The sequence below is a fragment of the Silurus meridionalis genome, chromosome 15, assembly GCF_014805685.1.
Source record: "Silurus meridionalis isolate SWU-2019-XX chromosome 15, ASM1480568v1, whole genome shotgun sequence".
Lineage (NCBI taxonomy): Eukaryota > Metazoa > Chordata > Actinopteri > Siluriformes > Siluridae > Silurus > Silurus meridionalis.
In genome coordinates this window covers 21,399,972-21,423,003 of record NC_060898.1, presented here as the reverse complement: position 1 = coordinate 21,423,003, position 23,032 = coordinate 21,399,972, and the positions used below count along the sequence as shown (strand labels likewise).

General features: G+C 37.6%; 1 protein-coding gene across 1 annotated transcript; it reads left to right on the top strand.

The window, feature by feature from the left end:
- Positions 1 to 968: 968 nt before the first annotated feature.
- On the top strand, positions 969 to 21,242 carry slc47a1 (solute carrier family 47 member 1). Its single transcript, XM_046868159.1, has 17 exons — positions 969 to 1,448; positions 5,990 to 6,091; positions 7,134 to 7,202; positions 8,591 to 8,739; positions 10,752 to 10,794; positions 11,729 to 11,773; positions 11,870 to 11,967; positions 12,288 to 12,385; positions 14,963 to 15,076; positions 16,948 to 17,015; positions 17,140 to 17,248; positions 17,801 to 17,876; positions 18,532 to 18,601; positions 19,418 to 19,550; positions 19,704 to 19,798; positions 19,952 to 20,086; positions 20,755 to 21,242. Exons 1-17 carry the CDS (start codon positions 1,278 to 1,280, stop codon positions 21,082 to 21,084), a joined length of 1,905 nt encoding a protein of 634 aa, XP_046724115.1. The 5' UTR covers positions 969 to 1,277; the 3' UTR covers positions 21,085 to 21,242.
- Positions 21,243 to 23,032: the final 1,790 nt, after the last annotated feature.

Genomic DNA, 23,032 nt, shown 5'->3' with positions numbered 1-23,032 from the left:
ATGCATATAATATGAGTTAGCAAGCAAACTAACAAATCTAGCAAGTCAGCTACATTTTATTGTTGATAATGAAAGTAAGGTAGCTCACTTGATTGGGTAATATTATTGTTTATACCTCATTTTGTAGAACATTTTCAAGTTGGTTATCTTTAAAAAAAAATAGCTCATGTTTTTTCACACAGAACTTGAATAAGTTTGAATGAAATGCAAAATAAAAAAAATAAAAAAAATCACAACTGCAAATCCATTTTATGTAAATGATGTTATTTGTATATGTGTGTCTCGACTGTCTTTTACTGTCTTTTATTGTATTTTTTTTTTTACTTTCCCCTTACCCAGCTTATGATAAGTCTTAAGTCTTTCATGCAAAGGTTACCTCTGATTGCTCCACATCTGAAATAAATCTCTTTTAACTCACCTCGGTGATACTATGCATTGTCTCAGTTATTTATTAGAAAGTCGAAAAATGCACTCGAGTAAAGGTTCATGTGTGAGTGACGGGGGTTTTACGGTTCCGTTGTATTAAAAAGAGAAAAAAACAACAGGTTCAGCACGTTACGAATCGATCAGACTTGCTCAAGACGTATTGGGTGAAAAAAATTGCACTCAAATAGTTTGGCCAAAGGTTGAATGTGATATGCAATGCTGAAATCTTAGAACTGGATGCACTCGTGGGATTGTGGCAGCAAAAAAAAAGAGACACATGCACAATGAATACAATTCCTGTCTGTTCCAGATGGGAAATGTTTTTAGTGTTTATTGAATACCTCAGGAGTCAGGATGTGGCCCTCAGGGTCACTTTGATGCCACCCTCATGCTGCTTTAGTACTCACCCGAACAATTAGAGTTAGAGAGAGAGGATTTTTTTTTTCTTTTGTAGGAAAGGACTCTAGCAAAGTTGTTATTTACTCAGGCATTCTTGATAAGATTACTGTTGTGTTTAAGAAGTAAGATCCGGAAGCTCGACTCTACCACCCCCCTTTCCATACAGGGAATTATAAAAAGCTTGATTGGGGGATCGCTGGGTGGCTGAAGGCAGCAGGTTCTTTAATAAGTAACTGTCTCACTTCTTTTTCTATCTCTCTCTCTCTCTCTCTCTCTCTCTCTCTCTCTCTCACACACACACACACACACACACACACATCTCTGTCTCTTTTTCTCTCCGCATCTCGGCCTCCAGAAGCAATTCGCTGAGGGACAGGATCTCTCTCATACTCTTGCTCGTGCTGTCTCTATCCGTGTTTCTACCCTCTCTCCCCACCTCTTTCCATGGTTAAATGGACAAAGCTGGCATCTCAGAAGCTGCGAGCCCCCTGGCAGGCACCGCTCAGGTCACCGAGGCAACAGCAGCCAGTTCTCGGGTGTTTGGCTGCAGCTTTGTGCGGCACTGGGTCCCCCTGGCCTACAGAGAGGAGCTTTATCAAGTTCTGCGACTAACGGGGCCTCTGGTGAGTTACCTCCTCACATACATACACACTTTCTCACAGCCGAGTGCAAAAGCACATCTTGTGTAACAGCCGTATCAATAAATCAGGGAAATCAGGTTAAACCCTTCAGTGGTCACTTTTAAGAAGAATGTCCTACAGTGTTGCAGATCCGTTATGTATAATGCAAAGCCATAACTCTTACAAATATTCATTACCCATAATTATTTTCTTTAACAATGTTTACAAATTGTTTTAGGGTTCGATACGTTCTTCGCGATATAACATGATTCATTTTTTAACATGTTGGAACACGAAAAAAACGCAAATACTCCAAATATCTAGAAAGTGTTACCATCATTATAATGTCTTTCCAAGATCTATAAAGTCGAACTCTTTCTGGACAGTTGGTTTATAAATGCAGGAAAAATGAACAGGAATTAAAACCTGTCATCCGAATAGTGTGAATATGCAGTAACACAAAACTGAATATTTTGATGAAAGAGGTTGTGGTTATATTGAACTCTTCGCACACAACAAAAAGTACAATTTGGTCATCCTTTAATAAATATGTGTCCCTACTAACAGGTTCTTAGATAAGGATATTGACTGCTTTACAAATGGTCTTCGTGTTTTTGGTCTTCTACAAATGATCTTTTGAGGCTTAATGACAAGAAACTGAATTCCCAGTATAATCTACTGATCTTTCAGGCCACCTGGTTGTCCCTCACACTTTCGATCTCAGAAACTTTACATCATGATGTGCTTTAAATTTTAAATTTCTGTGATCTACCAGATGAATAGGTCAAAACAAAACTAAATGTAGTTTTGTCTCAAGTCAAGTCAAGTCAAGTTTATTTGTATAGCGCTTTTCACAACAGACATTGTCTCAAAGCAGCTTTACACAAATCAACAGTGATGGTGAATGGTGTGCATTTGTCCCTGATGAGCAAGCCGTGGCGACTGTGGCAAGGAAAAACTCCCTTAGATGTTATGAGGAAGAAACCTTGAGAGGAACCAGACTCAAAAGGGGAACCCATCCTCATCTGGGTGACATCAAGAGTTTGATCATAAATCTTTCAACAATACAGAACACTGGAGAGTGAGAACTAACATGATTACTGGAGTATAAGATTATAAGTAATGTTCTTTCTGCAGTCTTAAACAGTCTATATGGTTAGTAGCTCCGAGTTTTATAAGCTCAGCATTTGTGATCACCACAGATCCAGCATCAGCTTCTCCATGCCAGAGCCTTTAAACACTCCAGGAGGTCCAATGTCAAAACTCCACACATGTAGCGGGATCCAAATGGCACTGGTACGTCTCTAGATGGTTCAGGATGTTTGTGAGTTCGGCATCTACTTCTTTAGAGGTCCGTAATCATCACGAGGTGGGAGGTGACTGAGCTGGAGCAACCTCAGGATGCCTCGGGATGGGGAGAGAAAGAGAAGCAGTGGAGAGGAATTAGCGTAGCTGCTGTTCATGATATTAACAGCACAAGTTGATAATGTGCATGTGATCAGATGTTCTGGAGCACAAGGTTATGATGTGATGTGTGTTATGTGTAGGCTTTGCTAAAAAGATACGTTTTTAATCTACACTTAAATTGGGTGAGTGTGTCTGAGCCCCGAACACCGTCAGGAAGACTATTCCAGAGTTTAGGAGCTAAATGTGAAAATGCTCTACCACCTTTAGTGGACTTTGCTATTCTAGGAACTACTAGAAGCCCAGAGTTTTGAGATCTCAGGGAGCGTGGCGGATTGTAGTAGTGTAACTACAAAAGCTTTTTCTTTTTTTTAAAGCTCATTTAGATCATTCCTGTCTGCTAATGAATGCTATATGGATAAAAAAGTATTGGGACCCCTTATGTGGTTCCTTCACAAACTTTTACCACAAAGTTTGAGGCACACAATTGCATATAATGCCTTTGGATGCAGTAGCATTAAATCTTCCCTGCACTTGAACTAGGAGACCCAAGCCTGTTGCAGCATGACAATGCCCCTGTGCACAAATCCAGCTTCATGAAGAAATGCATTACATGGGTTTGTTTAAAGATCTTCTGTTATAGAACACTTCATCTGGGAAGAATGTGAATGGTGACTGCACCTCGGCCCTCCTCACCTCACCCACATCAGTACCTGGCTTAACTAACGCCCATTGTGGCTGAATGAATCACCACAAATCTCCACAAAATCTCTTCCCAGAAGACTGGAGGTTACTAAAACAGCAAATGGAGACTAAACTAAAAAACACATAGCAATCTAGTCAGGTGTCCACATACTTCTGTCCATATTAGAAATCTTTCTGCATTTTTGGAAAAATCATGTCACCCAGCAACAATTTATCACCTGGAAGTTTTTAATATATTTTATTACCACATGATTTCCTGGAAACCCAAATCCAGAGTGTGCTCTACCATGCTGCTAGCAATTCTGCTCTGTCTTATTGTTTGATGTTGGTTGATGCTTGTATGTGTGACGCCTTTTGAGTTCATGAGGTGCTGTAGACATTTCTTATCAAAAATGTTACGATTTTAGAACTCTGATATAGACACTTGAGTTTCAGTTTTCTTTTACTTCTTGCTAGAATTACAGTAATTGTCAAACCAACGCCATTTGGGAACTCGAGATTTCAACAGCCACTGCGACCTGCAAATATCGCAGCTTGAAACTCCAACTCCCAAACCACACACACATTCCTATCCTACTAATGCAGCACAAGTGCGCTCAATAACACACATACAAACAAACAAGAAAAGACCTCCATTTACACTCTGTAAATAATGTTCTTTTAAACCTGCTCCATTGTCTTACCAAGTCTTCATGATTGATATTTTGCTGCCAATTTTTTTGCCACTATTTACACCTTTAACTGTGTTTAACTTTGCCTCTAGGGCTTCTTCCTAGTTTTGACAAAGTTTCTGATTTTCATTTTTGGAATTAGTTGCTTGGATTAATATGTTTTCACTGCATTTGCATTTGCCTGTGTGAGTTTTTTCAAGAGTCAATAGTCAAGAAGCTTTAATTGTCATTTCAACCATATATATAGCTGACGCAGTACACAGTGAAATGAAACAACGTTCCTCCTAAACCCTGGTGCTACATACAACAACAATCACAGAAAACTTTGATACTTTATGATACTAATGTTTGATTGCAGTCACAGGTTTCTTCTTTCTTTTTTTTGCAATGAGGAAACATGCACTGAACCACTGCACCATATTACATTTAAAGCACACAGCCAAAACGTGAACGTTCTACTGTCCAAAACTTCTGGTTTCCTCCATGGAAACATTCTGAAGTATTCCAGCCAGGCATTAAAAACCTGCATATGGACTTTGTGTGCTCACTCATAATCTAATGGTGGCATCCATATATGAGATAAGTTTGTGCAGAAGGCTCAAAGTCAATCCTCAAGCCACTTGCAAGTCTGGGAAGAAAACAAGAGACTCTGTTTACAGCTTTTGTCCAGATGATTGAGAATGGCAGGAATCTAAGATGATTGGAACATGCAGTTTTAGCATTTTGGGTGCAAGAGATTGATTCAAGACCACACAGGAAGTCCAGTCTCTACTAGAATTTCATTAAAACGTTAATTCAAGATATAGAAATTATGATGAAATATGACATTTTGGTAAATCAAGCAATCGTTTAAGTCACAACAGTTTTTTTGTTTATTCAAAGCAAACAGTTTTTGATGGACAGCACAGCCTGTGAGAAAATCTGATTGAAGCCTCAAGACAAAAATCCAGTGACTCACAAACTCTTTGGGTTTCTATAGCAGATTCAAATACACTATTTTAAAGCAAGTAACAAATTATGCTTCCTGTACAGCAGACTTATAAATATAATTATACATAGAATTACAATATATGGACAAAAGGTTTGTGGACATCGAACCACAAGTTTAAGTTTTTTTAAACATCCCACTCCACTTTTAGTCCCCATTTGCTGCTATAATAATCTCCACTCTTCTAGAAAGATGTTCCAATAGATTTTGTTAAATTTTAAACTCGTTCAGCCTCAAGGGTGTTAGTAATATCAGGTACTGATGTAGATGAGGTGAGGAGGCCTGGGGTGCAGTCAATTCCAATTCATCCCAAAGGTATTCAATGGGGTTGAGGTCAGAGCTCTATAGCAGGAGATCTTCCACTCCAACTCATGTAAAGCATATCTTCATGGAGCAGGCTTTGTGCACAGGGACATTATCATGCTGGAACAGGTTTGGTTTTGTAGATCAAGTAAAGGAAAAATTGAAAGGTAACATATCCAAAGACATCCTGGAAATTGCCATTTTGATACATCTGCCTTTCTGAATCAGAGAATATCATTGCTTTAAGAATGATGCCACTAAAGGTCCGAAATCCCTACATTAGGGGATTACTAGATTTTTCTGTCTTCTACATATTTTCCTTATTTCAACCTCATTTCCATCAGGTCTAAAAACCTGAATGAATTAATTTGAGATATAATCCTCATCTCAACCCGATCTTGAGTATTTTTTCTTTGTTCCACCATTGGGAAAAAAAGCACACATTGATATTTCATGGCTTTTGTGTTTTGCAGCTTGTTACACGGATTTTAGGTTTCCTCCAGCCATTTGTCAGCACCATATTCGTTGGTCATCTGGGAAACGCTGAACTGGCGGGATACGCACTGGCTTCTGCGGTAATATTACATTACATTTACATTTAAATGTATTTAATTTTTGCAGTTGCCCCTTATCCTATTACAATTATCTCAAGAGCACGGCAGGAGGCATCTTGGTGGTGGTGGGGTTTGAACTCAAGACCTTCTGATCAGAAGTCTGATATTGTTAATTTCTTATTTTTATTATGTTATATTAATAGACTATTCATATTTCATCATGTATGTTAAATTGATGCAAAGACAGGAGGAGGGGCTGGAGGTGGCAGAGTTGAAGATGCTGAGATTTTAATTGGAGTGATGAGGATGAGCAGGATTAGAAATGTGTTTATTAGAGGGACCGTACAGGTAGGACATTTTGGAGACAGGCTGAGAGAGGTATAATTGAGACGGTTTGTCATGTACAGAGTCATGGACATGGGGTATATCGGTAAAATAATGCTGAGGATGGAGCCGCTAGGCAGGCGGAAAAGAGGAAGGACAATGAGGAGGTTTATGGACGTGGTGAAGGAAGACATGCAGGTAGCTGGTTTAAAAGAGGCAGATTTAGAGAACAGAGTGATATGGAAAGAGATGATCTGCTGTGGCGACCCCTACTGAGAGCAGCTGAAAGTAGAAGGAAAGGAAGAACTTTATATAATATGAACCTTGACCTATTAAAGATTTCAAAAATCCCTTAAAAGCATTGCTTTTCTGTAAGCGTGATTAGGTTTCATTAGAGCCATGTACTGTTTTCCTGTAAACCCAAATGTTTGCAAGAGGCCAATAAATCATTGGCATATAGCTTCATAGTCTCTTGCACCTAATCACATGCAAAAAGTCAAAGGCTGATTAATTAAATACAGAGATGACTTCAGAGCAATACATACAGTATATAGCTTTTGCATTACCTGTTTACTGCTCTGCTCACAATACCTTCACCTCCCTGAGCAGATCTTCTCTCAAGTTTTTAGGAAGCAACTGATGACAATTGAATTCATGGATTTCTTTTCGAGAGCAGCGAGTGTGTGATAAGAGAAAATCCAGTTGCAAAAGGTTTTATCTAATCTCTTTTTTCCCCCAGACCATTAATGTGACCACAGCAGCCACAGGATGTGGTCTGGCCCTGACATGTGACACGCTGGTGTCTCAGGTGAGCATATAATGAAATCTTCACTTCTTCACTGAGCTGTTACCAAAAAGTTGGAGGCTCATAATTGACTAGAATGTCTTTGGAAGCTGTAGCATGTCATTTTCCCTTCACTTGAACTAGAAAAACAAACTGTTCCAGCATGACAATGTCCCTGTGCACAAAGCCAGCTACATGAACATATGGTTTACATGGGTTGGAATGGGAGAGCTTGATTTTGGCCTGCTATAGGGCTTTGATTAACATGTTTTGGATGAATGTGAACGCTGACTGCACCCCAGGTCTTCACACCTCACCTACTTCAGTATCTGACTTTACTAACGCCTTTGTAGCTGAATGAGCACAAATGTCCACAAGCACACTCCAAAATCTAGTGGAACATCTTCCCTGAAAAGTGGAGGTTATTATAGCAGGAATGGGATGTTCAAAAAGCACATGGCAATCTAATGCACAGGTGTCCACAAACGTTTGTCCATATAGTGTAGGTTAATCGTGATATAAAGGTATATTATTTAAATCATAGCCTATTATGTGATTGAGCAACCCAGTGTAGAAAATTATTCCTGTTTCATCAGGTGCTTGTTAAATCTGTCAATCATTCCAATAGATCTTTCCATGACTCCGTCCCCATTTTTTGTTTAATAAAAAAGGACCTAGTCCAAACAATCATTCTGTCCATATAATGACAATTATTGTTCAAACCATAGTGTTTAGAAGAACCATTTGCCAATCATTTGTATAAAACTCCCCTTGACTCTATGTGACTGTTCAAATCAATCATCCTGTCTGCACTTAAGGAAACAATCGGATTTTTTGGCAATTTTATTTACCAAAATGAAGAATTTGACTTGTAATTATGTGAATAAAGCAGGATTATTGATGTCACGTCTGAGGATGTACAGTTATATAAACACAATCTTTAGAAAGTTCTGACCTGTCTAAACAGCTGGCTTTTGATCCCAAATCAAGTTCACACTTTCATCACTTTAGAAGTAAAGCAATACTTTAAATGAACCACCTTCACAGAGATTGATCTCCCGTGCAGCTGACGAGGCTGGGAATGAAAATACCATAGTTGAAAAGCTTACGAAAGCTCGTATTTAGAAAATTTAGACTTTTGATTGCTGTCATAAATGAGTATAATAAATATATCATGTGTTTATGGTGCTATGACTTCACTTTAAAAGTGAAATCTTGCCTAAAGCACCTTTAATAACATGTCAATTATCTATTATGAGCCATTTACAGCTATGATAATAATATTGTTTTGTGGTCTGGCTACTGTATACCAAGCTAGTAAATCTGCTAGTAACACTTTGTGAAACAATGTCTGTAAATCAGTATATCTTGGATATGCTATTGTACATGTCAGTGCTGGTTTGTGTCTGTAGACATTCGGCAGTAAAAACCTGAAACGTGTTGGGGAGATTATGCAGAGGAGCATCCTGATCCTTCTGCTCTTCTGTCTGCCATGCTGGGCCATCCTCATCAACTCCGAGTCCCTTTTGTTACTTCTGCAGCAGGAAGCCGAGGTTGCCAGGTGAGACTTGGTGGAAGATTCGAATCTGTGTGATACCTGGTTCAGAAATCCTGATGACTGCCTACTGTCACTGTCTTTTTTAACTAAAAGTTTTGGCAAAATATTTTATATAAATATATATATATACTTTGCCATGCCTCTTGTGAAACTTGCCAAAGATATTAGAGATTTCCTTCGGACCTTGAGATCCAGTTCATCCCAGAGCAGTTTTCGGTGTGGTGACTAGGCAGGCAATTCTATGAAAAAAACTCTCCAGACGACTGTTTGCTTTCTAAATAATGCTAACAGAACTTGGACGTACGCTTGGCTCACTGGCTTGATCATTTAGGGATGAAGTTCTGGTCATTAACGTATAAATTCCTATTTTATATATACTATTTTTATATTTATTTCACTCATTACATCTTTAACACAAATATCTGTACTTTCTACTTCTCACATTTTTAAACCAGACTTTAATTTTAATCTATTTGGTGACATCATCAATATTTTTTTATTCTCACTGGGCATCATTTTCAGTCCATTAACCTATTTCTTGTCATTGCACGACTTTTTCAATGTACCACTGGTGCAGAATTTCCTGGCTAACACGCACCACAGACGTAGGCTAGATCACGAAGCTAACACTGAGCGCGGCAGAGGACAACAATGTCTGTTGTAAAAAGCTCTATAGAAATAAACTTGACTTGACTTGACAGACAGGGTCAGCGATGTAAGCATGACTGAGATTAGAGACATTCCCGATCACCTGATCATCATCATCTTTTCTCTGCTTGTGTTCTATATGGTGGATGTTCAGCCTGGATACATTCATTAGAGAACAACATTAGAAATTATTTTGTATTAATATATTAATATAATGTAAAGTTCAGTTACCAGCACTAAAACAGGTAGTAGTAATGACTAATTTTTACTGAAGTACAAGTCAGAGCCCAAACTTCTTTACCTCAACCTGAGTGAAAAAGTTTAGTCAGTACTTTTACCAGAGTCTTTTAAAACATGAGTATCTGTACTTCTACTTGAGTGAAGGATGTGTGCACTTTTGCCATCTCTGTTAATTACAGTCCAAATTCGTCTTTATGGTTCTTGAGTTAAAGTCTGCTCAGTAACTGCATGGATCTTTAGGCGGTTCATGTGGAGAACATCCTTATCTGCACAGAGTGGTCTCCAATCGAAGAGAACCTCATACAGAAGTAGGGCGTCAGAATGAATCAGGTAGATACGTAAAGAAGAAAGGGACAAGATCACTGAAACATAAGGAGCATGTTTCAATCGACAGAGAGAAAGAGAGAGAGAGAGAGAGAGAGAGAGAGAGAGAGAGAGAGAGAGAGAGAGAGAGGGGAGGGAGAGAAACATGGATTTTTTTGTGTATTTAATATTACATAATAGTAAGAACCCTGTGCAGTGTGATCAGGGTGTAAATAGGGACTCTAGTTAACAATATTGTAAGGAAGTGTGTGTAAAAAGTGCAGTTCATGCATCACTGCACACACACCCCTCACAGCCACTTTTCACCCTCCTGCCATCTAGAAAAAGAGTTTCCACCAACTTTTTGACTGCTCAATGCAAAGAGACCAAACTGACACACACACACACACACACACACACACACACACACACACACACACACACACACACACACACACACACTTATCACCTTCATTGAAATCTTTTGCATAATTAACCTCTTCTAAACCACTAATGTTTGCATGTACACTATCTATTATTATATGGACAATTTATTGGCACTAACACCATAATGTATTGTATTGCCTGGTGCTGCAGTGTGTAGTTTCCACTAAATGTTTTTTTTGTACATATGCACTTTATGTAGTATCACTTTGTGTTAATTGATGTTGCTTGATAAACCACCTTGGGAGAATGTTCTTTTATTTCACAGTGTGTTGTTCCACTTAAGTACAGTGGATACCCTCTCTCTCTTTCACTTTGTGTCTCTCAATGCTTGAGTGTTTCCAAATTTCTCATTTGTTTTAACTTTCTTTCCTCCTCAGGATTGCACAGTTGTATGTGATTGCCTTCCTGCCTGCAGTTCCTGTAAGTCTTCTCATTTATCATTCGTTCTGAATTCTTATTTCGCACAAATAAATGAACAAAGTTACACTAAACTTTATTTTGTGTCAATTTTTTTTTTGGTGTATAAATACAAAACTCCACTCTTATTGTATAAATACAATCTCCACTCTTCTGGGAAGGCTATCCACTAGATTTCAGCGCATGAATGGCCATTAAAGTGTTCAGCATTCAGCATTTAGCTACAAGTGCTTTAATGAAATCAGGATGGAAGTTCTTTCACTCAAACCTGGAGCTCATTTTTGTGCACAGGGACATGATCATGCTGTTTGGGTCTCATAGTTCAAGTGAAAAGAAAATGTAATGCTAAATATACCCTATTATTATTAGATTCTAAAACGTCTCTTTTATGATGGTGTTATTGTGTTTAGTTAATTTTTTAGCATCATCTAAAAGACAGGCGAGGAAATCTCTGCTCGCAAAATTCAGCTGCATGTGAAAAAGTCTTGGAATTTCCAACTTCCGACTTAGTAAAAATGCCCCGCCTTTTCAGGATTTCCATTAAGAAAGTCAGAAATATTTTCTCAACACTATAGGCACTCACTTTGTCAACAGAAAATATAATACTAATTCAACACTTGAAAACATTTTTAATGTTATTTCGCTAACTATATAACTAACTATTTAGACTCAGGATTAGTGAAGTCAGGTGACTAGCTTGTTGCTAAGAAAACACTTACAGAGGCAGCCATGTTTTTTCCTGCATTATAGTTCAGACTTACTGTTCCACATCCAAGTTAAAGCGAATTCAGTGTCAAAGCAGTAACGTAACACATGCATAAGCATACACGTCAAAGTGATTTTCTTTTCTGAATCCTAGCAAATCGAAAGCTATTGATGTTTTTAGCAATTCATTGTTTGCTAATCAGTGAAAAATCTTTCATTTGGATTTCCTCAGGCCTTTTTCTTACACCAGCTGCAGGTAGCTTACCTTCAGAACCAGGTACATGATTGTGTATACTAATTTGTGACGTGTGTATGTTTGTGTGTGTGGGTTATGAACGAATGATAGTAAATCAATCGTGTTGTTGGATTTCAGGGGATCATTCTGCCCCAGATGTACACAGCAGTTATAGCCAACGTATTAAACGTAGGGATCAATTACATGCTCATATTCCGGATGGGTTTGGGAGTGAAGTGAGTATCCTGAACTGAGCAGTTCCTTCTCTGACTCTGTGATGTGAATTTATTTTTGAATTATTCTGAAGTTATTTTCTCACTGTATAAAATATGAAGTGTGTGTGTGACATGAAAATGTAGTACTTTAGAGCAGTAGTACTTTAATACTTTATTTGTGCTGTGGGTCATTTGTTGTGCACAAAAAAAAGTTTCTGTTTCTCCAAAGTTTAGTTTCTGGGACTATGTGTGTGTGTGTGTGTGTGTGTGTGTGTGTGTGTGTGTGTGTGTGCGTGTGTGTGTGTGTGTGTGTGTGTGTGTGTGTATGTGTGTTTCTGCAGGGGTTCTGCTGCAGCCAATTGTATCTCACAGTTTTCCATCAGTCTCCTGCTGTTCGGCTACATACGCTGGAAAAAACTGCATGTCAGCACATGGGGGGGTGAGTGACTGACACACACACACACACACACACACACATATACTAAAACACACACATGCAGACACAGACACCAACTCACAAGTGCACAAACATACACAATTCCCTGCATCAATCAATCTATCTGTTTTTTTTCTATCTATCTATCTATCTATCTATCTATCTATCTATCTATCTATCTATCTATCTATCTATCTATCTATCTATCTATCTATCTATCTATCTATCTATCTATCTATCTATCTATCTATCATTAGAACAAATTGACATATTTCTTGTAAAGAACTGCCAAATGTCCCCCACTAGATCAACATTATCACATATTCCTATCCTTGTGGGGACGTTTGCTCTCCACCAAGATGTAAAAACATTCCCTGACCTGAGCTGTGCAAAACACTGTGCAAACCACACGAAGGTCGTGATCTCGCACGGCTGCACCTGGAGCCCGGACTGTGAGAAAGTCTGTTTCTGTTTTCTGGTGAAAAAAAAAAAATTTCTGAAACTGTTATTACAGTTTTTCTCAGTTGCTCTGAAGCGTTTCTCAGATCAGAAATGAAATTCTTAAAACAACCTGCTCAACCTCTACATCATGTAGTTACTTGTGCAATTGTACAATTGTTGTCTTTTTCTTACATTATCAGTTGTTTGTCATGTGATCAAAATATATTATAATGGTTTCACCTGAATAGTCATAACCCCCCAAAACATCTCAGAATCAGTTCATTGCATAAGTCATTGAATGCAAAATGGTAAAAGCAGTTTTTTTTGTAAATGTGTCTTAAATTAGTGAATTGTGCAGATGAATCTTGAATGTCACTAAAGAAGGCGAGTGAACGGCATCAGATCAACCAATAATCAACTGGTTCCTTAAAACAGGTCAAAGGTGAATCTCATGAACCTTGAATTGGCGAGCGAATACAGACAGAGCAAAATGCAGAAGTACAATTTCTGAAAATAAACAACCAGGAAACCAGTTTCTGGCAATCAATATAATCAATTATTATTGTTTTAAGAAATGCACTTACTGGTTTGCAAATATTAAGGATGATTCGAGAAAAGCTCCAAAGCAACTGAGAAAAACTGTTATAACAAAAAAATCATAGTAGTGTATCAGGTAGTGAATGATGCTGTTCCATTCCATAGGCTTGTACAGTGGAGGCTTCATATAAAAACTCATAATAATAAGCTAATAATAAACAGGCTTTTTTTATTACATTTTTATTTTTTACAGTTTTTCTCAAATCACACTTCATTTTTGCAAAACCAGTCAGTGCATTTCTCAAAACAATTTGTACAAACACATTGGATTTCTTGCCAAAGCATGTACTTTTTTTCTAAATCCATAAGTTCATCTGTCAAAAGTAAATATTTGTGTCAATAAACATCTCATTGTTTAATAGGGAAAAAAAGTTGAATAGAAATTTAAGCTTGACAGATTCTGACAACTGCTTTAACCATTTTGCATTCGATGACGTTTACAATGAACTGATGCTGAGATGTTTTGGTGGTTATGACTATTCAGGTGAAACCAGTATAAAATATTTTGATCAAAAGGACATACAACAACTGATAATGTTGGAAACAGCAGACAATTTTACACAATCAATTAAATGAATGTAAATGTGTGAATGTGTAATGAATGTTTTGTGATGAGTTCTACTGAGGGATTTGGAGGTTAAACAAGTAGTTTTGAGAATTTCATTTCTGATCTGGGAAACGCTCCAAAGCAACTGAGAAAAACTGTAAACGAGAAAAACGTATATTCTGTAATGTGCGTAGGTTTTTTTTTTTTTTTAATGTTCATGGAAGAAGCCTCGAGTGTCAGCGTTTTGCAACGACACGGTGGTTTGCAAAGTTTCACAGCATGTGAAGGTCTTCAGGACAGCTTTCTGTTTACTTTGTAAAAAGGACAATCTGTGTTTACACACACACACACATACACACACACACACACACACACACACACACACACACACACACACACACACACACACACACACACAAGAAGAGAAAGAGAGACAAACATAGAGAGCTATAACTTAAATGCAAACAGGAAGTGACTTGCCTCATAAATTCTCCACAAGATAAAACATTAGCTAGAACCTGCTGAAACTGCTGTATTCTTTATTAAAACACTGCAATCATGAGATATTTCACTACTACAAGCACAATAACACAGTAAACTGTGGTGTAATATGAATGAATGAGGAAATGAGTGCATGAATGAGTGCATGAAAGAACAGGTCACTGTGTGAATGAATGAGCATAGAGTGAGGGATCCTGAAATAACCCAAGTTTTCAACAATTTCTCTGAGGGATCATTAAAGTATTTTGATGCTGATTGATAAATGTGTGGATGAGTGAGTACATGCGTGCATGAGCGAGTAAATGAGTGAGTGAGTGAATGTGTGAGTAAATAAACAGGTGATTGAATAAGTGAGTAAATGATTTAGTGAGTACATGAATGAGTGAATTATGGACTACGTGAATGAGTAAGTGAGTGAGAAAATGATTGGATAAATGAGTGAGTGAGTGAATGTTTAAATAAAGGAGTAAAGGAGTGTATGTCTCCCTCTGCAGGCTGGTCCATGGCATCACTGCAGGAATGGGACTCCTTTATGAAACTCGCCATACCCAGCACATTAATGCTCTGCTTCGAGTGGTGGGTCTATGAAATTGGAGGTTTCCTCGCAGGTACGTGTCTTTACCTATAAGTGGACCAATTCCTTGACTATTGTTGTGCTGTAAATAAAATTTCCATTTCTGCCATTTGGCAGACACTTTTATCTAGAGCGCTTTACAATGAACACATTTATCCATAGAGCAGTTGAGGATTAAGGGCCTTGTTCACAACATTCACAACCTTCTGAGCTCAGGGGTCCATAAACCTTTGTCCATATACTGTAGTGTATTTGGAAACCTAATGGTGCCAAAGGATAAACGGGGAAAATTTGTGGTAACTCAGCGGTTAAGACTCTGGGTTACTGATTGGAAGGTCTTGTGTTCAAGTCCCAGCATCACCAAGTTCTGAGCTCGCAAAGGCCCTTAACCCTATGTGCTCCATGGACACTGTATCATGGCTGACCCCAACTTCCTAGTGTGACCCCAGCAAACCAATAGTGATTGTCTCATTTCATTGAGATCTAAGAGTAGCTGTGATTTCTAAACTAACCATGCAACAGGCTGAGTCCTCATTTAAAATACAGCACACCAGAGGGCGTTGTCTGACTGGAGAAAGGTGAAGCTTTCTGTTTTTGTTTTTTCCCCGATGTAATTCTGCCTTGCGGACAGCAGAGGACGATAAAAACCTTTATAAAACCATAAGATAAGATAAGATAAGATAAGATAAGATAAGATAAGATAAGATAAGATAAGATAAGATAAGACATACCTTTATTCGTCCACAGTGGGGAAATTTCTCTGTTACAGCAGCAAAGAAAAGAAATGTGCAAATATATAATAAGTTGAGAAATAATACAAGTATATGCATCACAGTGTATAAATAAAAAAAAAGGAAAAGAGACCACCAATAAAGTAGTTACACTTCAAACATTGCAAAATTGAATGTATATATATATTGCTCTCTTTAACGCGAAATAGATTGTATATAGTGCACTTAAATGAAAAAATAAGTGCAGTAAAATAAGATAAAATGTACACTTAAAAGTCGATATGGAATAATAGAAATAAAATATATTTTGTAAAGGCAAAGAGGCAGACATCAGCTCATATCTGGTTTGAATCGGAATAAAAAAATTTACGTAAATAAAATTCATTATTCTGAGTAAATGTCAGTAAAATTCATATTAGCACACAGAATTTATTTTGCTGGCACATGTTGCCTGGTCAGTCTTTATTTAGTATTGACAAACACAGTTATTATTAAACTAGTGAATTAAATGCATGATGAAACCATGACCTCACTTTAGATTTTATTAGCCACATGAACTGTAAGAAAAATCTGAGATGATAAGAACATAGGAAGTAGTAGGTCAGTGGTTGAGGCTTTGAGTTACTAATCAGAAGAACAGGGGTTCAAGCCCCAAAATTTCCAAGATGGCATTTGGGCTCTTGAGCAAGGCCCCTAACAGGGGCGCTGTATCACGGCTGACCCTGCTCTCTGATCTCAATCTTCCTAACATCTCTGTGATATGTTCATCTATTTTGTACATGTTTTGATATTCCTTTTCTTGGGTTGTTTTTTATCTGCTTCCTCAGGTGGCCAGTTTCTATACTATAATTGTTTTTTCTCCAAGCGTGTGCCCCCTACATTGGTCAACGTCAGGCTTGTAAAAAAAAAAAAAATCTTGGACAATCTACACAAGAAAGATCTGGCAACCTTAGGGGCAACCTAAAAGACTGCTAAAAGACTTCCCTGTTTTTGTAGCCATGTCCTTTTTTTTTCTAACATATACTGATTGAGACACACAGAAAATCATTCCATACATGATAAAGAATCAGTAAAAACATTTGGTATTGTATTTATTTCCAAATATGATATTAGACAGAACTGTAATTTTTTTTTATTAATTGTTTCTAATTGCACCTCTTCATCTGATTTTTAGGTATGCTGGGAGAGGTGGATCTGGCGGCCCAACATGTTCTGCTGGAGCTGGGATCCATCACGTACATGGTGAGGGTGTGCTGCTTGCTAGACAGGGAGGGGGCAAAAACATCTGCCTTTTCATTTATTCAACCAGTCCGTGAATACTCGTGTTAACTTGTGCATCTTGGCTAAATGGACAAATATTTCCCAGTTTCCTTTAGGTGTCCATGCAGCAGCATGTGTCCGGGTGGGCAATGCTTTAGGGGCAGGAGACACACAAAGAGCCCTGATCACCAGCAAAGTGGCTTTACTTATCTCAGGTTAGAAAAAGCAGAAACACTTGTTTCCACAAGCACAAACATGGACAGGTGACAAATTGCAGGAAATAAAAAAAAGTGTGATATTGTTTTAAAGTGTGACTGTTATTTCTGTAAGTTATTTCCTGGTGCTGTTTTTTGTTATATATCTCATTTTCCTCAACCCATTTATCAAAATCTCTTGTCTTCACCATATAAGCGACACCACACTCAAGAAATCCTCCATGAAGCTCAGTAAGGTCGTTAGAAAAAATCTTCGATAGGTGTTTTACTCTGTATTTAATAGGAACTGTATGTAATTATGAATAAACTTGTTTATAGGCAACGCATTAATTAATTCATTAACGCTGACAAAAGTGACCGCAAACTATCTGTGTTCAAACTTTCATCCAATCAGAATCAATTGTTCAGACTGACCATGGTATAATATACATGTAAAGTCTTTCTTGATGAATGAATATACTGTATATTCCAGTGTAAATGCTCCTGTTATTAATTTATGTAACAAGTTTTGTTCATTAATCCATAATCCAAGTCTCATGTTCTCTACTTCAGGAGTGTTAGCAGTGTTACAGGGGATTGTGCTCGGTTCCACAAAGTCAGTGATAGGCCTCATCTTTACTAATGACGAGTAAGTCGGAAACACTATTGATATTCACTGATCAGGCATAACATTATGACCACCTGCCTAATGTTGTTTTGGTCCCTCTTTTGCTGCTAAAACTGTCATGACCCGTCATTAACAGCACATTCACAGCATGAACTTCTTCAGCAGTTTGAGCTACAGGAGCTCGTCTGTTGGACCACACGGACCAGCCTTCGCTCCTCACGTGCATCAATGAGCCTCGGCCACCTGTGAGCCCACTGTTCCTTCCTTGGAGCACTTTTGATAGATTCTGAACACTGCAGACCAGGAACATGCCACAAAAGCTGCAGTTTTGGAGACGCTCTGACCCAGACGTCTAGACGTAACAATTTGTCAAACTCGCTCAAATCCTTACACTCGCCCATTTTTCATGCTTCTACCATCAACTTTGAGGAAAAAATTATCATTTGCTGCCTAATAAATAAATCCACCCACTAACAGGTGCCATGATGAAGAGATCATCAGTGTTGTTCAGTTCACCACTCGTAATGTTATAATGTCATAATGTTTTGCCTGATTGCTGGAAATAGCCTCCCATTTTCACAATTTTGATTACATTATTAAAATGATACATGCTATATATAGCATTTCAGAAAAAAATATAAAAATCTGTTTTATTTCATTTTCTTTTGTTCCTCAGGTCAATTGTTGAGATCGTGTCCACAAATATGACCTTCTATGTTTTCCTACAGTTTGTTGATGCCCTTGTGGTGAGTTTTCATTGAAAAAATATAATCCAATTATGAACATAAAAGGTATGAGTTATGCAAATAATTTGGAATAATTATAAGTAGAAACATATCAGGTTTGCTGATAGTTGAATAGATTCTGAATAATTCCTTATAAAATGCTGACTTGAGTAAATGTACTTTATTTGGCTCAGTAAATCGGATTATTACCACAGCATTTCCTTAAGGTATTAAGGAAAAATTGCGACAAGAAACTGCTTTATTTTGATTGAATTAATTAATTTTAGTTTCACAGACTGAGGTTTCTTCGCCATTGTTTTCAACTGGCTTACATCCTTTTGTAGGTTAAATGCATTATTATTATGAGTAGTATTAGGAGTATGTAATTATTTATATTTATTTATCTATCTATTTATTACTATTTAACAATATAAATTACAATAACTATAGTGGAGTTCAATATTTTATTACCCAATTGTATAAAGGTAATATTTTTTTAACTAGTAACGTCAATTGTACTCAAATACTGTAATAATATTTTAATAATAAGTGAAACAGTAGTTGCAGTAAATAGCATGCCATTTAAAAAGATATCAGCAGGATAGAAACTCTCAGCAGGCTGTAATCTGAGCATCCTTATTTTAATGTCATTTTTAAACCCTTTAATGGTATTTTATTATTTGAAAGTTAAATTATGATTCATGATTTATTACCCTTTTATTATATAGCTGTTTGTTTTTTTCCTTTAAATCAGTATTTAAACTCTATGAGCCTAAATAATGTGATATTTTTGTCACTAAGTATTTGAGTAGCATGAAATGTTTTAATGCTATCCAGTGTGTAAGCTCAGGGATCCTTCTGGGCTCAGGGAAGCAGAAGATAGCAGCCATTTCCAACTTGATCTTTTACTACTGTATCGGACTTCCTTTGGGAATATCGCTGATGTTTGCAGCCAAACTCAGGATTCTGGGTAATTATATTTCAGCCCTACGCTATCAGTGTCTCTTTCACGTCCCGAAATAAGTGTCATGTCAATCGAATTGGCCAATTCAGATATCAAAAACAAGTCATACTTGCTGAAATACCTGGTTTTGAAATACCTTTGTCTTTACCGACTCCGCAGGTCTGACACTTGGTCTCCTGGTCTGTGTCATCATCCAAGCTTGCTTTTTTATTACTCTCATCTTTAAACTCGATTGGCAAAAGCTGACAGAGAAGGTGAGGCCACGAAGCACAGAGCTAAAGAGATAAAGCTCTATAGATTGTCGACTGTAATGTTATAAGAGCTCCATTTCTGCTTAATGCCCTGCAGCTTTACTGTAATACAGAGCTTGATCCTGCCATTAGCTGCTTTCTGTGCTTTACCTTCAGGCCCAGAAACGGGCTGGAAAGAATGTGATAGTGAATTGTGTAGGACAGAAGGCACCTCTAAGCGTTCCAGTCAGGGACAGCATGATTCCTGAAGGACCAGACAACCCTGAGCTGCTACTTGCTGGAGGGAGTATGGTGAGATGTTTCTGATTGTTTATACATAATAATTTATAATAATAATAATAATAATAATAGTAAGAAGAAGGAGGAGGAATGTGTAGGGGCAGAGGTAGAAAAAGAGGAAAGGTAAACGAAGAGGAAAAGGAGGGGTTGAGGTAGAAGAAGTAGAAAAACAGGTGGGGTGGATATAAAGAAAGAAGAAACAAGAGGAATAGGAGAGGAGTAAAGGAAGAAGAAGAAGAAAAGGAGGAGAGGAGATAGAAGAAGAAATGTTGTAGAGGTAAAAGAAGAAGAGGAGGGTGAAGATGTAGGAAGTAAAGAAAAAGATGGGGCAGACATTAAGAATGATGAAAAGAAGGAGGGGTGAATGTAGCCCAAAAGAGGAAAAGGAGGGTGGGAAAAAGAAGAGAAAGGAGAAGAAGTGAAAAAGGAGAAGAAGAAGAAGGTGGATATAAAAGAAGAATCAGAACAAGAAGAAACAAGAACAAGTGGGTGAATGTAGAACAAGAACAAGATGGGATGAATGTGGGAGAAGAAGAGGAGAAGAAAGAAGATGAAAAGGGGGTGAATGTAGTAAATAATTGTCTTTATTCTAAACTCTTTCTATGATCTTGTGTTCAGAAAAATCCAAAATTTAATTGATTTGTTTACTTCATAAATGTATGAACTGTTTTCTGATTTAGGCAAACTCAGTGAGCCCTTGTTCTCCAGTGAGCACCAAAGAACAAGTGAAAAATAGGAGTGCTAAGGAGGAAGCAGATGTCGGTGAGGCAGGAGAAGTCCAACCCAAAGCCCTGCTCTCGGTACCGCAGTTAGTCCTCAGGAGAGGATCAGCTGTACTGGCTGCAGTTTTGATGTTGGTGGTCAGCATTGTGGCTTATCTGACCTGCCCACCACCACAGCCATTTATCAACCTCAAAAGCAACCATACCACGGACTGGGGGAACCACACCAGCCCTACTGCCTTCCCCAACATGACATCTCCTGACTACCAAACAGTGAGACCAATCTGAATTACAGTGCGTCAAAAAAAACTCGAGCCACCAAAAGCAGAGTTATCAAACACCAAACCAGTATTGAACCACTTTCTAACCTCAACATGACTGAAACAATGCAGGTTAAATAAAACTGCTGGAGCTGTGTAACCCAAATAAAAGCATTTCACACTCCATTTCTGTGCTATCCTCTAAAGTGGATACTTCAGAGTAGTTTGATTCAAATTATATTGCTATGAGGATGAAACATTTTTTTCCTCATAGCTTCATTAAAAATAGATTTTATTCCTAATAAACACTGTCTCATTCGAGGTCAAGGTGGATCCTAGATAAAAAAAAAAAAAAAAGGTCACCAATCTTTCACATATTCCTTGAGTTGAGTTGGTAACGGCTTTGCTCAAGTGGCAGCTTGGGATTCAAACTCATGACTTTCGGATCCTTAGTCTCAACCACTGAGCTGATATTTCCCTCACTATAATGCACTGTGTTATACAATGTGAGGCAATTCACATAACCAGTCCACATATAGGCATTGGGCAGGTTGGGGGAAACTAAAAAGCCCAGATGAAACTTATGGAGAAATGTAAAACTCCACACACAGACTAACCCAAGCTCAGGATTTCACCATGGTGTTGCTGGTTTATTTTTTTGAAACTTCTTCCCACTGCACCAGGACATATGGGAAGCCCCGAAAACAGTGCTTGTGCTCTCTGAAATGATTGCAGATCTAATTTTATAGTATTAGTCATTAACAGTGAGTTTATGCTTGAGGTAGTCTGTCATCTTGTGTTGCTCATACTCGTAACTGTAGCAGATGTATTTATGCGCTCCCAATATGGCAGACCGTCTCGAGTGTAGTGTTTTCGAAATTATCAATGAAATTCATTGAAACCGTTTCCTTTGCCCAGTTTATTACGAGATTTTTATAAACTGATGCATGTGCATGTGGATCGATTGTACTATTTGTACCGGTTTTATTTTGAAGGATAACACTGTACCACTGAACATAGACATACTCATTTTGTTGTTTAATACTGACTGCAATAAAGATGTTATAAAAAACGGTATCATTTGTGCATAAAGAAGATGGAAGAGAATTTTCCAGTTTTACAAAACTTTAAGATTAAACAATGTAGTCAGTTCATCGAATATGGACATTAATACTTAATTGGAAAATACATACAAACTGATCAAACTTTTCTTATCAAAATAGTGAGAATTCACAGATTATACATTTTACATACATGGAGATAATCACAGGTATTTCAAACCCTTTAATTTGGCAAATATTTCCTTTTCCAGTTCACCACAAATAGCAGTACATTCATTAAAGCTGTGTTACAATATTTAACCACTTTTTCACAGGTCAAATAGAAACCTGGTACACTATATGCACAAAGGTTTGTGGACACCTAATCTGACTATAAGGATGCTTTTTAAACCTTCAAAATTCCACATTTTCAATTATAATATACTCCACTTTGCTTCTTCTTTAGATTTTGGAGTGGAGATTTGTGCTCTTTCTTAGTACCACTTTTGGAGAGTGGTAGTAAAGTCAGGGACTAATGAGGACTCCTGGGGTGCAGTCAGCATTCCAATACATCCCAAAGGTGTTTAATAGGGTTGAGGTCAGAGCTCTATAGCATATAACATATTAAACCATATCGCCATGGAGCTTGCTTTGAGGGCATTGTCATGCTGGAACAGGTTTGAGTCTTCTAGTTCAGGAAGGTAAAATGTAATGCTAGTGCATTTAAAAGACATCGTATAACATTGTGTTCTTCCAAATTTGTGGTTACATTTTGGAAAAGAAGCACATCTGACTGGAAAATTCAGGTGCCCCAAAATACTTTTGTTTAAAAAGTGTATAATAATGGAAATCTATGAAAACAGATTGGAAGTTATATTTCCAATAAAACAGAATTCATTATTTAAAAATGTCAATCAAAAAGGCAACACTTATGAT

Bases quoted from the DNA above. Each gene is read 5' to 3' on its own strand.
- slc47a1 (XM_046868159.1), top strand. From the start codon at position 1,278: ATGGACAAAGCTGGCATCTCAGAAGCTGCGAGCCCCCTGGCAGGCACC. The intron at 19,551-19,703 runs GTAATTATATTT...CCGACTCCGCAG, and splicing joins AGCCAAACTCAGGATTCTGG to GTCTGACACTTGGTCTCCTG. The intron at 19,799-19,951 runs GTGAGGCCACGA...CTTTACCTTCAG, and splicing joins GGCAAAAGCTGACAGAGAAG to GCCCAGAAACGGGCTGGAAA.